Source organism: Electrona antarctica (assembly GCF_951216825.1).
Source record: "Electrona antarctica genome assembly, chromosome: 13".
NCBI classification, from domain to species: Eukaryota; Metazoa; Chordata; class Actinopteri; order Myctophiformes; family Myctophidae; genus Electrona; species Electrona antarctica.
In genome coordinates this window covers 17,617,551-17,634,986 of record NC_136794.1, presented here as the reverse complement: position 1 = coordinate 17,634,986, position 17,436 = coordinate 17,617,551, and the positions used below count along the sequence as shown (strand labels likewise).

Below are 17,436 nucleotides of genomic sequence, written 5' to 3'. Positions count from 1 at the left end.
GACATTGTGAGACTGTACATTGAGATGAAACCTGGTGATAATGCCAGTGTTCTTGCAGGGATCATGTATAATGCTCATGCATAATCACAAGATAAATGCACATGTTCTGATTATCAAGTGAAAGACGGTGAGACTCAGATGTATCTTGTTGTACTACTGTTGCACAATATTGCCTGGAAAAAATAATGTCTTAACTCTCTATAGGCACAGTAAAATGCTGGAAAAGATGGACCAAATTTTCAAAAGAAAAATATCACTGCCTTGGCGTCTGTACAGCCAAGCAATGGAAACACATTCCGTGAATTTGTATATGAACGGTAGCACAGTCAGAACCTTACTTTGAGACGTTTTGTGGTTGCAGGAAAAAAAGGGGGTATTTCATATTAAGGGTGTTTAGAACTGTTTTATATTGTACTATTGTCACACACCTCCTCACTGTTTATACAACATAAAGCAGCAAGACTCTGCAATGTACAGGCTGCGATGCAAGCACATAGATACTGTATTATCCTACATACATTAAACAGCAGCACATGTCCCCGGCATGTGTATGAATAAGCAGATGAAAATCCAGAATTGGCTCACGGATACTGCATTTTTATTAACAACCCGAGGCCTTAGATATCATGGATTTAGAGAGATAAAGAACTACGCTTCCCTATTTTTCCAAGCATCTCCTATTCAGTGGTCTGTCACAAATGAATGCACTGTTTATCCTATGCTTTTCTACCTAAGACCAGATATCTGAAGGTACTTTTTCCATTTGTTTTGCTATTATAAATATCTGTGCATAATTGATGTCACCTAAAATTTGCGTAATGGCTCACCCACTCATCTTGGTGTACAACTAATTTAAATATCACTTTCATCCTGAAGATAATTTCTGAAATATCTTGGCATACATTTCATGAGTGAAGTTTATCAGTTCTAATAATGGCCAGTGTATTGGTAAGCTGAGATGCAAACCAACGACATACAATCTGATGTTATACCATAAGTTAATATTCCCACATACCAATGAATTTGTTTATATCACAGGTAAATATTCCAGGTATAATCAACATGGATTTAGAGTTGGAGTGTATGTTTTTGTAGATTTAGTCTAATGAATATTTATTGAAACAGGGAACACAGTATGTTTATAGAAAATCACTTTCTGTATACAGTACTTATAACTCCTCAATGGACTGTTCAACGCATCCCCACACTTTGTGTTCTTTGCTGGGTACACATTACAATCCTGTTAATGTATCCATTTGAACTCAGAGTGTACAAATGTAACACACACATGTGTACACTCTCAGAGTTAAACACAGGAACTTACTGTGTACAGACACTACAGACAGTGTGTAGTGACACATTTGTAGAGTGATGAAACTGCAAGGGGGAGATTCTCACGTTACTCACAGTATAGAGCAGCTATTGGTCTTTGCACTCCTGATATACTGTGCTACACCTTTCTTTTCTTGAATACTGTTCCTGGAAAAGGTAATCTACTCTACTGTACATCATTAAAGTTGAGTGTGCTCCACATGTGCAATTTGTGTCCTCATCTCTTTTTTAAATAATGTATTTATAAGCCCCATATACTGTACTTAGTCGTATGACAAATTGCGGAAATAGCTGATCTTTGTGACCAATGTGGTGCATTGCAATGTGTTGTAAGCTTGCAGATATGACATTTTTTGCTATTTAAAAAAATGTTTGATCATTGTTTTCATGATTTTTGACCATTTTCGCCAAAATAGGGACAAGTGATTAACCGGGTAAATGACATTGAGATCAAAATCTCTTGTGGGCCTTTTCAGCAAAGCCCTGCATCATGCTCATACTGTACATGTACACACCTATACACTTCACACCTGGGACTGGGAGCTGCTCAGTACAACCACAACCATCTACTGGGCAGCTCCACTGGAGCATTGCTCAAGAGCACTTGAGCGGTGGGTGTTCAGGGAGGCGTGAGTGTTGGTTAATTGGTTGCTTCCCTAGTCAGATTTCTCCTGCCGGTTCAGGGGATCAAACAACCGTATACAGTATGTGTGTGAGTATATATTATTATAGATTGAAAAAGGTGCACCAATAGGTTTCACCGATGGAGGCGCATCGCCTGAAGGTGACTTGGGGCACATGAGGCCCCGCTGAGTCGCCATGCTGAGTCACCTTCAGTCGACTTAGCGCTGCGGGGGAGAGCGGGAGGTGAACTCGAAGAAGACGAGCACTACTTTTTCAATCTGACTGGTTTGTCAATCGTACTGTAACACACACACACACACACACACACACACACACACACACACACACACACACACACACACACACACACACACACACACACACACAGTATATATAATATATGCCGTATAATATGAGTGGAAACAACTAATAATAGTTAACAAAGGGGACAAATTAGTGTACAAATAGTATACACACCTGCTTTTTGAGTCTGATTACAAATCAGATCAAAGGAGAGGAAACAGGCACACAGGTGTTCCTTTCACTTGGCTAGTAAGTCAGGGTGACGGGCTGACGGCACATTGCCTCAGATCTCTGGACCGCCTGGAGAGACACAGATATGAGCCGACATTGGGTTTTCCATTAATGCAGAATAATGGACTTCACACCCTCTGTAGCATGGACATCACAGCAGGTAGTGTTCACCTGAGTGGACACCAGCTGAATGGGAGATGTCAGAGTGCCTTCACAGGAGACGGAGGACAACTCTGTTAGAGACACACACACACAAACACACACACATGAAACAAGGCGATGCATTTCTGCAGTTCAAAAATAAGCAGCTACAAGCTGAAATTGTGTTGCATCATGACATGTTCTGAGCATGTAGATCAAACTTATTATAATATTACATATTATTATTGACAAGGACAGGCAAACATAACATGTTCATGTTGTAAAGGCAGGAAAAGATGCTGTGGCAACATTGACTACATCCTAAATACATGAATTAATCTGTGTGTGTTTGTCTGACTCGCACATAACCCAAGCTAACCTGGCTAATAAGCCAGACGCGAATCTGCCGTTGGCAAAAAACATTGCCTGCGACAGTGTGATATGAGTCTGGCTTATTAGTCAGGCTAAACCCAAGCACCATCTGACCAATTTACTTCAAAACTTGGCATGTGTATCGGTGAGGACCTGAGGGTGTGTTGTGCCGAGTGGGAATTCGGTCGGACAAGCGGTTGTCCCGAACCAAAAATGTCTGTATCTGTCTGTCTTGTGTCCCAATTACAGTAATGCCCAAATACAGAGATCTCTGTATCTGTACCATCTGCCTGTGTCCCTTTTATGCCAATGTCAGTCATAGGCTGGCCTCCAAGTACCAAGTACCAGAGACTTGCAAGTAATATCTGTCTATTCCTTTTATGTCCATGTATGGAGACTGAAGATTCCTGATGTCACCAATATGGCATCATAGTACTGACTTGACCCATAGGCTGGTCTCTAAACTAGGATAATGGGTACTATACCAATGGGTACTGCATAAGTAGAATGCCAAGCGTACCCAACGGGCATCATTTCCAATGAGCATCGTTCATCTTTCTAATAATGGAATTCGTTATCATCTTGTAGGATAATAATTTAAGGCGTCATATTAGGACGCGACCCCTCATATTTGTGTGTTCAGAAATTGATACTAGTGTTGTCCCGATCCGATCACGTGATCGGAAATTGGGGCCGATCATGTCATTTTCAAATAAAATAAATGTGATCGGGACATCCCTAGTATCAATATTATATCCATAGCAGGATATTAGACTGGATATTGTCTGTAATTTTGGATATTGTACTATTATATATATATATATATACTATATGGCATAGACGTGTTCTATAAAATATAAATATCGGATTGGGAAAAATCGTTATCGGTAGATACTCAAAATCAAATGAACGGAATCGGAACGGGAGCAAAGAAACCAAAGTGATCGGGACATCCGTAATTGATACATTGTTTATGGTAGGTGATTAAGGACACGGAATGATTCATTTTACTGCTGATTGGAACTCAAAACAGCTAGATTATATAAACCAATCAATAATGCTAATCCAGAGGTGGAAGTACCATCAATTGCGCTGACACCGCTTTATATTATTTCTTATAATTCACGTGAACAAGGGAGTATAGAATCACCTTTGCAACACCCAATCAAGCTTAGTTTGACGGCTTGTGAAAAGAAAATTATGTCCAGGGCAGGCCTCTGTGTAAGAATAGGCTGTTTTAATTGTGTTTGAGTGGGGAAACAACTCCCCATCATTCATTAAGAGTTCAGGAGGCAGCTCTGCAAGGTCTGAGAGAGGTAAGTAATGAGGGTTTCCATAGCAACTGCACAGAAATGGAAAAGGCCAGCATGTGAGAAAAGTGGGGAATTGATCGAGTTAAGAAAATTGGTAGATAATTTACTGAGTACGCCTTACATCAATCTCAAGATGAATATGAGGGTAAATGGAAATGCCTCCTATATTATAACATTTAATAGGAGCATATGCACAGATTCATCTATTAATCTACACAGGATCGAGCACCCGAGCCAAGAAGGTTCAGTGAAACAGCCAATAGGGCAGAAGAGGGAAATGTTCAAAGGGACGTTGACGTTGCTATTATTCATGTTGAATAATAGCTTCATGTTGAAATGAAGTCAAAAGAAAACAGTGGTACACTGGGGACTCTTGCTAAGCAGTTACTGCTGGTCCACATGAAGTCATGTGTGGTCTGGTACTGGTAGTATTGATCTTCTTTTGTAATGGTTTAATGTTGCCTCATGCCTAATCAATAGGAACTAAGTGTTTCTTAATGCTTCAATTCACACTGAGGATTACGAAGATTTGTCAAGTTACAAATTTAGAGGCAAGTCCAAAAGCCATCAACCTACCTCTCCCCTGAGTTTAGAATGCGTAAGTAGTCTCAATCCTAATGATAGATTTGAATGTTCTTGCAAACTTGCCTAATTTATACACAAATGCTAGAATATATAAGCTGATTACAGTTATATGTGGAATCATAGTTACTAAGATTCCATAGCTTGCCTTAAAATGGTTTAAGTACAGAAATAAATAAATTTAGTCTCAGCTATTCCATTACCTCTGTAAATGATATTTACCTCACATGGGTTTCATAATTTTATGTTGATTACATACCATCATGGTATACACTGGAGGCACAGTATATTCAATAATCTGCCAGGTCTTTGTTGACCTAGTGAGATCAAGTCAAGAGGAGATGGAAACCTCTGCTCTGCTCCTCAATATCTGGAGATGAGAGTAAAGCCAGAGACCAGAGGACCAGTTCAGATTGAATACTGACCATGAAACTCAGCATCAATATGGCTTTAACACACTACTAAACACTTTATTATTTTTTTATTTAACCTTTATGTAACCAATAAAAACCACATTGAGACTGAAGTCTCTTTTACAAGTGTGAACTGGCCAAGAGAAGAGGCAAAATAAGTGACACAGCTCTGCCAGTAACAAAAAATACACGACAAAAAACAGGACATAACGCGACCAATAAGGACTAATAAATAAAAACTAAGCAACGAAATTTGCTAGTAATCTAAAAAGCAAGCGAACATTTGCTATACGTCAAAGCAGGAGCAGTGTATGGGAAGTGTGCCCATGGCAATCCTTTTAAAGCTCACTAGGGGAATCACAGCAGCCAGTTTGAGTCTGGTCTGTAGGTCATTCCAAGACCAGGGTCCGAAATAAGCAAGGCTTTTTTTCCCAGCCTCAGATTTTGTTGGGGGCACGACGTAGCATAACCAAGCATTTCATCTGAGGTTGAGAGACACTGTCCTTATCTTGCAATAACATCCTGTATGGCTTTATGCTACCTTTAATCCATATGCTGAGAATTGGATTGTACAAGCACCAATTACATATGAATTTATGCGGAACATATTATTCGTATGAATATGTGGGGTGCCGTCATTAAAACTCCATAGACTCTGCGTAATTTCCAAAAGCCAGGCGTTGGAGCCCCTAAAAAAAGGCAAACCTAATTGCTTCCGTATCATAATAAAATCACACTTATGTGAAGTGAGGGGCGCCTTTTATTATCACAATGATCATGTATGATGAAGAAGTCACCCACTTATGCCATTTGCCATTGACTTTGATGTACGGAAGAAATATCATAAAAAGTCCATAGACTTGGCCACACACTCACGGACAGAACACAAAGTCATCCGTTGGAGGCCCTCAAACATTTTTCTGAGGGAACAAAGTTCTGTGTAATTTATGTAATATTGCATATATGGAAACAGTGGATTAACTTTATTAAAACATCACACCCGTGTGAAGTGAGGGGCACGATCATCACCACAATTTGCGTCCTCACTTTTGTCTTCAATGTTTGTTTACACATGTTTGTTTGTGTCTTCAATGTTTGTGTTTACATAAACCCTCAAAGCTGGACATAGGAGGCACTAGTGCCCCTCAAGAACTACATATCATGTATACATAATATAGTATACATTATGCACAGAATCTCTGCATTTCCCCCCCCAACGCGTATCTAGAACCGTCAGACCAATCAACTTCAAATTTGCCATGTGTATCACCTGAGAGAGGAGCAGGAGGGATATACCGAGTGGGACTGTTTGTGTCTATCTGTCTAGATCTCCTTTATGTCCATATATAGATTTCTAAGACCAAAGCAATTCTGTTCAAATGTCCTTAAAATCAACTAAGGCCAAAGCAATTCTGTTGACAGTGAGAGAATTATCAGTCTAAGAAAAACTTGGTGTGGAAATAGAGGGAGCGTTTCTCCTCAAATCGAGTACTACAAACAGATGGGAGACGCAGCAGGTCCTGGATCTGTGACAACACCACTACACCTCACCAACCTCTAGTTCCCATGGGCTGACATCACCCAGCAGAGGTCCTGGATCTGTGACAACACCACTACACCTCACCAACCTCTAGTTCCCATGGGCTGACATCACCCAGCAGAGGTCCTGGATCTGTGACAACACCACTACACCTCACCAACCTCTAGTTCCCATGGGCTGACATCACCCAGCAGAGGTCCTGGATCTGTGACAACACCACTACACCTCACCAACCTCTAGTTCCCATGGGCTGACATCACCCAGCAGGTCCTGGATCTGTGACAACACCACTACACCTCACCAACCTCTAGTTCCCATGGGCTGACATCACCAAGCAGAGGCAGGTCCTGGATCTGTGACAACACCACTACACCTCACCAACCTCTAGTTCCCATGGGCTGACATCACCCAGCAGGTCCTGGATCTGTGACAACACCACTACACCTCACCAACCTCTAGTTCCCATGGGCTGACATCACCAAGCAGAGGCAGCAGGTCCTGGATCTGTGACAACACCACTACACCTCACCAACCTCTAGTTCCCATGGGCTGACATCACCAAGCAGAGGCCAGCAATCTGGTCCTGGATCTGTGACAACACCACTACACCTCACCAACCTCTAGTTCCCATGGGCTGACATCACCCAGCAGGTCCTGGATCTGTGACAACACCACTACACCTCACCAACCTCTAGTTCCCATGGGCTGACATCACCCAGCAGGTCCTGGATCTGTGACAACACCACTACACCTCACCAACCTCTAGTTCCCATGGGCTGACATCACCAAGCAGGTCCTGGATCTGTGACAACACCACTACACCTCACCAACCTCTAGTTCCCATGGGCTGACATCACCAAGCAGAGGCAGGTCCTGGATCTGTGACAACACCACTACACCTCACCAACCTCTAGTTCCCATGGGCTGACATCACCCAGCAGAGATCTGTGACAACACCACTACACCTCACCAACCTCTAGTTCCCATGGGCTGACATCACCAAGCAGAGGCCAGCAATATCCATCTCAACAGATGCTGTTGGTCAACCCACCACAGATCTCTAGCTTTCAACTAAAAAAAACAAGGTCCTGTTTGGAGACATGCTTGATGCTTACAGCATTTGGCACTTTAATAACAGTGCTGACAGCCTGTACAGCATCACGGGAGACAGCATACTAAATTGAAAATAACAAAAATAATAACTGAACCGTAAGGGGGAAAGTGCCACTAAATGCTTTCACAGCCAACTTCGGTAGCCAACATAGCAGCATAGTACAGTTTTGCCTTTTTTTGTCTTAAATATTGAACACTTCAGGATGAAAGAAGCCAGATTCTGTCTCCCACTGGTGAGCACACAGCAAAGTCAGACATTAAAGAGGCTGTCTTAACAGAAACACTGTTGATCTGATGGGAGCCGAGCATCACAGACAGATTAGGGCTATGGAAACCAGGAAGTTGTCTACAGGACAGACATTGAAGCTTTACGCACTGACATGAAATGCAAACCCCAAGAGATGTCTGAAAGAGTAGTCTTTTCTGTATAACCTAACCTCAGCAGAGAAATCTAGCTAATATGTGGACATATTTCAGTATAGTTGAGGAAATACATTGTATACTGAATGGTAAATGAAATCACTACTTGACACATTTAATTTACCAAAAACTTTAATTTAGGCTATGGGACATTGGACAAAGGAATTAACCCACAGTGCAATATTGGCATTGGGGATGTAAAAGTCCTGGCTTGATTTTTGCCTTATCCAACATTACAGCCATGTAAACAAACACAATGTAATCTGCAGCTAAACAGCAGACATAAGCAATGAAATCCTTTTAAAATCAATTACATTACATTATTTTTTGTAGCCATGTAATGAGTGAGATAATCAATGGGGAGCAGGTTATTATTGAGAAATATACCCTGCCAGGGTATATTTCTCAATATTTACCTCCTCTATCGATAACATAAAATCTTTCGTCACACCATAGTATTAAAATGCGAGTGTCACTGCCTCTTAGTGCATTCCAGAAATTAGCTAGGTTCTCTGGGACTCCAAGAGTACTGCCAAATCCCCCTCTAGCTTAACCTTGAATAGTTTCTGGGTCAACCTGCGATAGCTCTCTATATCCACCAGGGGGCTCAATCTGGTCTTGCTCCTCTTCAAGTCCATGTCCCAGTCCTCTCTGCATCTTTGGAGACCTTCCACAGAATGTGGCTCGGGGGTCTCTTGGTGCCTCGTTCCAAAGGTCCTCTCCCTCTCGTCGTGTTTGCAACACAGCAGGGACGACACGCCATCTTTGAGTGACAGCACCTCCTCCTCCAAGGCCAGAGGAAGCACCCGAGTTGTCCCACATGTCCCCAGGTCTCTCAGGGACTTGACAGAGCAGGATGCAGGAAGGAAACCCAAAAATGAATCCAAGAACTGGAGCATCCGTAAGTGACTGTAAAGAAGGACATTTTGTTTTCATACACAGTAAAATCCTGTTATTTTTCCCCATTTGTAACTGGGTACAACTAAACAATGAGGATTTTACAGTGTAGTATACCGGTATGTTGAGTTTTGCTCATTTCTGAGCTACCTCAGATCCAGCTGTTGTTAAAATTCATGAAGCATGTATATATATGAGATTGGTACTTGTTGTAGAACCTCAAAGGATCCCCATCACTTTGAAATTCCATGAGATTTTCTACATGACTGACACAAATCCGAGTTATGAATTTCAAAGCCAGAATTGATGTGAGAAGCATCAATGTATATTTTCACAAAGGGCTTCCTTTTTCTGTCAGATAATTGCATCTACTAGCTCACTAGCTGACTATGGAGTAAGAACAACATTGTGATTAAATGGAATAGGCTACTGCTCAACAAGGCAGTTCATCTTGGACATTACCTTCCAAACAAAAGGCATATAGCATACCTTTTTCTTCCAATTATGAAATAAATACTAGTAATAATACAACTACACAACACTTGAAATCGGCTGTGGTTTCTAACCTGCATGACTGATCGGTGACAGGGGAATCACACACTTTTCACCATTCATTCACCATTCAATTCATTTTAATATCATTGTTTTGTACAATTGCTTATTGTCTCAAGTTTATTTTTACTTAAGATTTTACATCCTATTTGATTTGGCTTTTGTTCTAGACAAGAGGTACTAGACACTTTTGAAAAAAATCCTCTGCTGCCTTCAAAGTTCAAACATTAGAAATACACAAAACAAAAGCGACAGAGACAGGCTGCTCTGTGAGTACAAAGCCATTGACAGTCACACTATTATTGCGTCATCAATATCTGTGGAAATAATTAGATTTTGAGACCGATCAGATACCGATATGGCATTTTATGGCCGATTTCGATATGCTACCGATTATATAATGCATCACTAAACCAGCATGAGCTTGAGACGGGAGCTTGAGACGGGACGCTATCGATTCTTCTAAAATATTCTTTCTCTGCACACACACACACACACACACACCCACACACACACACACACACACACACACACACACACTCTTATCCGGCGCATACATCACATTCCGTGCTCAGCCAATCAGCTGAGCGCATTACGTGCTCATATGGACAGACATACACACAAAGCTGTGTATAGGAGCGGCTACTGCAGCTCACAACAAAAGCCTGGGCAAACGAGCCAGGAAATCTGATCTAGAAGTGGGAGTGAACCTTGAATTTCGCGAACCAATAACGTCACTCCAAATTTGATGATGTCAGTGTTCTCCTCTGTGTTTTACAAGGGAGGGGAGATGAACCAAAAGGATCCACCGGCTGTTTTCGCTGGCAAATTTGAATCACCCGCTCTAGACCAGAAATCACACTGGCTGGGGCAGGCTATATAGATCCCAACCAGTATTCTAACTATATTAGTAAAATATATCCAAGGACTTCATAAACTGTAGAAACACATTACTGTAGGCACAGTGGAACGTTGTAGAGGATAATGATTTGTCTAACTTTTAATCAATGAACAAACTAACCAAGTCAACCAACCTACTTCCATACGCAATGCCAGGTAAGAGATTGAGTCGTTTTCTCGGTCGGTCACAGTGATCAGTTAAATTATAATTCAAAGCGTATTCCAATCATGACGAACATAGGCTATTACCGTAGGTAAAATGGAAGGAATGATCCCCTCAAGGAACCTGCAAACCATACAAGCCAACCCTTCAGTACGAGCACAGGAAAGATGTTTCCAAACACACAGTGCACTGAGCAGAACAAAGGTCCGACTGTACAACAGCAACGTAAAATCAGTGCTGATGTACGGCTCGGAATGCTGGCGAGTGACAGAACTGGATATGCAAAAGATCAATGCCTTCCACAATGGATGCCTCCGTAAAATCTGCTGCATCTTCTGGCCTAAGAAGATCTCAAATACAGAGCTGCACGAGACCAGGTGCTCCAGTGTTGTGTCGGAAATCAAACGTCGCCGTCTACGATGGCTGGGTCATGTGCTCTGAATGGCGCAGGATCAAATCCCAAAGGTTGCACTGAGATGGACCCCAGTAGGGAAAAGAAACCAAGGTTGACCCAAAACCTCCTGGCGACGAACCGTCACAGTTGAGCTAAAAGAGATGAACCTTACATGGGGCGAGGCACAACATGCAGCACAAGACAGTCCCGATGGAGGCAGATCGTCGAAACCTTATGTCCCACTTGGGACGAAGAGGACAAAGTAAGTAAGTGTGTCTGTGTGAGTGTGAAGCAGGGCTGGGAAAACCAAAGGTTAAAAAAAGACATGCTTGACCACCTGTACAAAACGCCTACAAAATCTAGGCTATTTTAGAAACTTGCTTTTATTCTACCTAATGCTGTGGCCAATGAACAAGTGAAAAACAAAGGCAATTTGAAAGGCAATTTTAGTCATAGAACTTCTGTTGACTGGGGGCTCTCTGCCCAATTATTTGAATTGTCAAATTTAAAAGGTACAGCCCTACTGTAGACATATGGCTCGGTTCTGCACACTGCTTTAATGCTGTGAATAAAACCAAATTACCTGCAGTGGACAACCAGATCCCCCTGGAAGGGAGTTGTCTGTTTCCAGTGAAACAGCATGAGCGCAGCTGGTCCTGTAGGGTTGGACAGAAGATACTGGGGGTCCACCTCTAGCCTCTCGCACCCCATTGTTCTCTGGATCCAGCCATCCACATCCCTTAAACTGTGGTCAGGAGAATCTATGTGGAGGATCCATCGATTTAGCACAGCCAACAGGCACAGCAAATCCTCCCTGACCTCATCTGGACAAAGAGAGAACATAGCAGAAGTAGATGTAGACACACAAAATCCAATAACTAATACAACTAAATATCGCATCATACTGTACACATAAAAATCCAGAGGACACTACGGGTCCATTGTTACACTTTCAGGGGTTAAATTAACACTCTGGATTTTGCTGTGTAGATACAAAACCAAGGAAGTCCTAAATGTTCTCGATAAAAAAGGAAGTCCTATCCCAAATGTTCTTGATTTTAAAAATACATGACAATTTACCCGCTGTGAGTTTGGAGTCATTCAGCAGCCGGGTTTGGGTATTCCTCTGAGTATCCAAAGGGACATGACCACAGAGGAGAACAAACTGTGTTGGGTCGTGTACAAGAGAAGATTCCTGTGTGTGGAGGTAATGGAGCACAACACGGCACTTGACACAGCCAGAGTTCAGCAGAGGCGTCAGGTCAGTCACGGCGGTCACGGCCAGTCTGCACGCATTGCTGTCACTGGGTGTGTTGGCATTGTCCCGTCTGCTTTTCTTGGCCGCCGGCTCCAGACGAGTGCTAGGAGAAGTGGGGGATAAGGGACCAAGTGTGGGGAGCCGGAACACTTGGCTGTGGGTCTGGATGACTGCAGGCACTGATCTCTGGCCTGTCTCTGTCGAGACGGATAAGCTCACACTGCCTACTGGTCTGGAACAAAAATAAAACACATCCCTAACAGTTATGTTTCACATGGACGACAGCCGATCGATCACACAGGTAATGTATTAGGAAGATTCATATAAATCTATCAGTGACTGAGCGAGCACGTAGGTGGACTGGTAAACAATTGAGATGCATTGTTGTGACCAATTTATTACTGAAACTCTACCGGTGTAATATAAACCCCACAGTAGTACAGAGGCTCTTGAAGCAATTCTGCCATGGATTTTCGGTAGTTACAATGTGACCAAATTGAAATCAGAACAGGTGGATGGTGTAAAGAAGGAACTGATTGCTCTGTCGCTTCCATGAAAAAAAAATGAAAAAAGAAAGAGCTTGGAGGGTTATTTGACAATGTGTTGCCATGGCTACCACCTGACAGCTAGCTAAAGCTACAGTGGTGCAAATTCATAGTTTCATACAAAGTCAGGAGATGCAGTGAAACAAAGGCACTTCAAGGCATGAACATTAGTCAATGCCTATTTTGTAAACAAACCATTTGTTTAAAATAATGCCTTGTTCATCTATGAAAGAAAACATGTTTAGCTCAAAATAGCTGTATAATAGTATATTCATTCGCAATAACATTTGAGTATTAATAGCCACGCTCTTTCATGTTTTAGTAGTTAAAATGTAATCAGACAACAGTGGCACGAGCAGACAACTGTAAAGTGCCTCTCACTAGGAAACAAAATGCTTGACTGGACTTCATTAACACATAAAGCACATTAACACTGCCTGTATCATTCATTATATATTATATATATTAGTGGCAGGCTGGCAGCGGTGGCTCAGGGGTAGAGTGGCTGGATGGTAACCGCAAGGTTGCCAGTTCAAACCCGGGCTCCCCCAGAGTTAGTGTCTAAGTGTCCTTGAGCAAGAAACTGAACCCCTAAATGCTCCTGATGTGCTGGTTGGTGCCTTGCATGGTTTCTTCCACCATCAGTGTATGAATGTGTGTGTGAATGGGTGAATGTAATGCACAATCTATGTAAAGCGCCTTGGATAAAGGCGCTATATAAATGCACCATTTACCATTATTATCATACACATGGTTCCACTTTCTGCAAGATGAGGATGGCCTGGCATGACATCAAGCCAGCAAGAATTTTCAAGAAACATTACTAACAAGTGCTACAATAATGTGATGTTCAATGAGCCATTTAGGGAAAATATAGAGACGCACATAGATAATTCTATAAATCACACCAACTAGTTTACCTTGCTAAAGGGGTAATCTTACATAATAGAAGAAAACATTCAGCACACGTTTACCTAGAGCTGTCTGTAGTTAGGATGACGCCCACAACCAATCGGTCTTCAATAATGCGATGCCAGAGCTTGTCAACTTGAGGTTTGGAGGACACTGCTGGCACATCTCGCCTCTCGTTATCAAAGGCTTCAATCTCAGGCTCATCACTGCCGTCCCATAGCGAAGTAAGACCCTCCTGTACAGGATGTGCAAAGACTATAATCAACACTGACAAAATCTGTGACAGCAGACACTTATCTCTCTGTCATTTCCTGCAACAGCACACCCACATTCGTCTACCCCTAAGGCCATTATCATTGCTGTCGGGAAGAAACCACCTAACTCCATTTTTTAGGCTTTCGATTTTTTTTTTGCATAATCAGTGCTATTGAATACCTTTTACGTCTGTGTGTTGGTTAAAACAATATTGAACCAATGAAAAGTATAGTAAAAAGTGCTTCAGACAAAACCTCTTAACTCCACTGGACCCTCAAACCGTCTGCTAAAACAGCTAACTCCACCTCTCATGCAAGTAATTGACAACAGAAAGTCACAACACCAACTTTGTAGAAGCAGTATTGCTTTGTTTTCAAAATATAAGAAAAATGTATATTTTCCATTTTCTGAAAAATGTTAGGTGGTTTCTCTCTCTCACACACACACACACACACACACACACACACACACACACACACACACACACACACACACACACACACACACACACACACACACACACACACACACACACACACACACACACACACACACACACACACACACACACACACACACACACACACAAATATCAACACTTCAGGACACAGTATACAGTTACCTCCTCATACTGAGAGAGTACAGGTCTTCTTCCCGAGACCACGTCTGTAAGTGATTGGACCGACTGGTGAATAACCCTCTCCTTCACTCTCACATCTCTATGGAGATCCTGAAGCAAGTTCAAGCCACTCTAGACATAAAATACATTATTTTTAACGAGATGGTCCACTATTGAATGTTCGAAACGTGTTTTATAAATAAAATGTACTTACTGAATGAGATCTCATTGGCATTAACTGAATTATAACTAAATGACAGATTCATAGACTAAATGATTAATTCATAGCCTAAAGAGTAATACATTAATTCACAAGGATATCCACCTCACAAGAATAACATTAACTGATTATAATGAATTAAATGAATACATAAAAATAATGAATTATGCATAATAAATAATGTTAATAATGATGCTCACTCTAACAATGTACCTGCAGCCGAGACTCTAAAGCTTGAAGAGTGAGAAGATAGTTCTCCTGGGCTGGATGAGAGGTCTTCGGAACATCTCCACTGTCCTGACTGCGCTAGAAAGAAAAATATGTTCGCCAATAGTCATTCAATAATTATGGCTTATCCTGGCAAATGCTGAGAAGATGCTTTTTAACAACTGCAGTATTATCCTGTAAGGTTGACAAATATCTTACAGAGTACGTGGTGCCACATAGATCTGTGATGAGGAAATTCTCCAGTGGGTGTTCAGGGCCCACCTGCTCTGCAAAAACCAGCAGCATCTGGTCTGTTCCACGGCCCAGGAAGTCATCCACATGAACAGAACTTACACCTGACCAACAAGAGGCTACCTGCATGTGTAAAGTGGGACAGTAAAAAAGAAATTGCTAAATAATACATTATCTTTTGTCAAGATGACACTTAATAAACCCACCCAAAATGAACCCATTTAGAATATACCTGGAACGTTTCCTTCCATACAGCACAGACATGCCCCTGTTCGAAGTAGATAACAAACAGGGAGCCATTCCTTCCCGTGTTGACCACCTGAATATCCTCAGGCTCCTCAAAAGGGAGCTGACACACTTCTTTTGGAATTCCACTCTCGAAATAAACTAGCTGCTTCTTACAAGTTGCTGCAACAACTATGGTTTTCAACACACCATTGTTCTTTTCAGCTGAGAGTACCAGCATGGACTTTGTAATGGAACAATATGCCCGAGGTAAAATCAAACTTCCGTCAAACATCGTTCCATTGTCTGGAAGGTACCCAAGAGCATGGCTGCTGCTTGCATCTGTCATGTATTCTTCTGAGGAATTTTGCAGACCTAGAAAAAACACCTGTTCTTTGTGAAGCGGGAGAACTCCAATGATGATTTGGGAGAGTTGGGTGGGTATTTGTCTCACTTCAGGTGCCTGCAGACATGTGTAAAAGACAACAGCAGCATGTCTCCATATCACTATGGGGCCTGGCAGAATGCCAACGTCCTGTTGCATTTGATAAGGGAGCTGAAATTCCATGTGAGACTCCAGTGTGTTTGAACAGCTCAGAGTGAGGAGACTGTACTTGAAGCTCTCCCTTTTACTTCTATGTACCAATAAAATACATGGCGTAGTGACTCTTTTTTGATCATCAAAGACACTTTTGCAAGTCACTATGTCAAATGACCTTGTTCTGTTGATGACAGCTGCGCCATCATTTGCTCTCAGGAAAGAGTTGCCACCTTGATCGAAGGAAAGGCTGCTGAATAGGATCTCAGAAGCTTTTACATCGTGTTCTGAAGATGCTTTGCGTTCAAAGAAGATGATCTTTCCGCAGTGGGACACCCAATGCCGTTTACGCTCCGAATCGTCCAGGTGTATTGTCTCCATCATGCATCCAGGTAAGAGAAATAGGGTGTGACACCCCCCTGCACAATGTAGAGTTGGTTAATAGAGTCAATAAGTCATTTGTTTTAGAAGCTATTAAAATGTACAGTATTCAAAAATAAGCTTTAAGAAATATGAATGTACAATATTGGAAATATTGTATGACAAATCTATAGGGTTGTGCAGATATCTCATTTGGTTTATGCTAAACACATAATGGAGAGTAATGGAGAGTACACAACATGCAGATAAAATGATAATGAGTCTAGCAACAACATTATTAAGCCTAATATATAAAGCTGTACAGTATACCCATTACCTGCTGGCTGCTGCCTAAATGCGAGGCGTTTGCACCAGGGGCAGGGGAGGGCTGACCACGTCTACTTGTAACAACAGCTCTCTGAGAATAGTGCGAGTAGATGCTAGTAAATGTAAACAGGAGACAGACTAAAACAACATGCAGCGCAAACATTGAACACATAGCTCGAGTATAACGTTGACAGAAGAAGTCGATCAAGACGGAATGTAACGTTAGCTTTGCTTGTGAAAACAGACAAAGCAGCTGTTCTTTAAAACATATATATAACTTAGGTTATGACACTCATCATCGACTCATATCTTTCTCTCCTCTCCACTGAAGTTTCCAGCGCGCGAAAACAGAAGTTCAACATTTCCTGCTATGATGTCAGTCTGAGTCAGTCGAAGTGCATTATGGTAAAGATTTAGCACGCGACTGT

General features: G+C 41.9%; 1 protein-coding gene across 2 annotated transcripts; it reads right to left on the bottom strand.

Annotated features, from left to right (window-relative positions):
- Window positions 1-8,498: 8,498 nt before the first annotated feature.
- On the bottom strand, window positions 8,499-17,392 carry fancb (FA complementation group B). Of its 2 annotated transcripts, none has more exons than XM_079518875.1 (9): window positions 17,019-17,392; window positions 15,791-16,740; window positions 15,526-15,681; window positions 15,313-15,405; window positions 14,883-15,011; window positions 14,068-14,240; window positions 12,371-12,780; window positions 11,874-12,114; window positions 8,499-9,293 (listed from the first exon to the last, which is right to left on the bottom strand). In XM_079518875.1, the coding sequence occupies exons 2-9, from the start codon at window positions 16,703-16,705 to the stop codon at window positions 8,888-8,890; spliced, it is 2,523 nt and encodes an 840-aa protein (XP_079375001.1). In that variant the 5' UTR covers window positions 16,706-16,740; window positions 17,019-17,392; the 3' UTR covers window positions 8,499-8,887. The 2 variants fall into 2 exon arrangements, with proteins under 2 accessions (XP_079375001.1, XP_079375002.1); XM_079518876.1 differs by having other exon boundaries at window positions 9,092-9,226.
- Between the last annotated feature and the right edge of the window lie 44 nt (window positions 17,393-17,436).

Excerpts from the sequence above, each read along its gene's own strand:
- fancb (XM_079518875.1), bottom strand. The coding sequence starts at position 16,705 with ATGATGGAGACAATACACCTGGACGATTCGGAGCGTAAACGGCATTGG. Across the intron at positions 15,012-15,312 it reads CTTTAGAGTCTCGGCTGCAG|AGTGGCTTGAACTTGCTTCA; the intron begins GTACATTGTTAG and ends TTTTATGTCTAG. Across the intron at positions 12,781-14,067 it reads CTAACTACAGACAGCTCTAG|ACCAGTAGGCAGTGTGAGCT; the intron begins GTAAACGTGTGC and ends TTTTTGTTCCAG.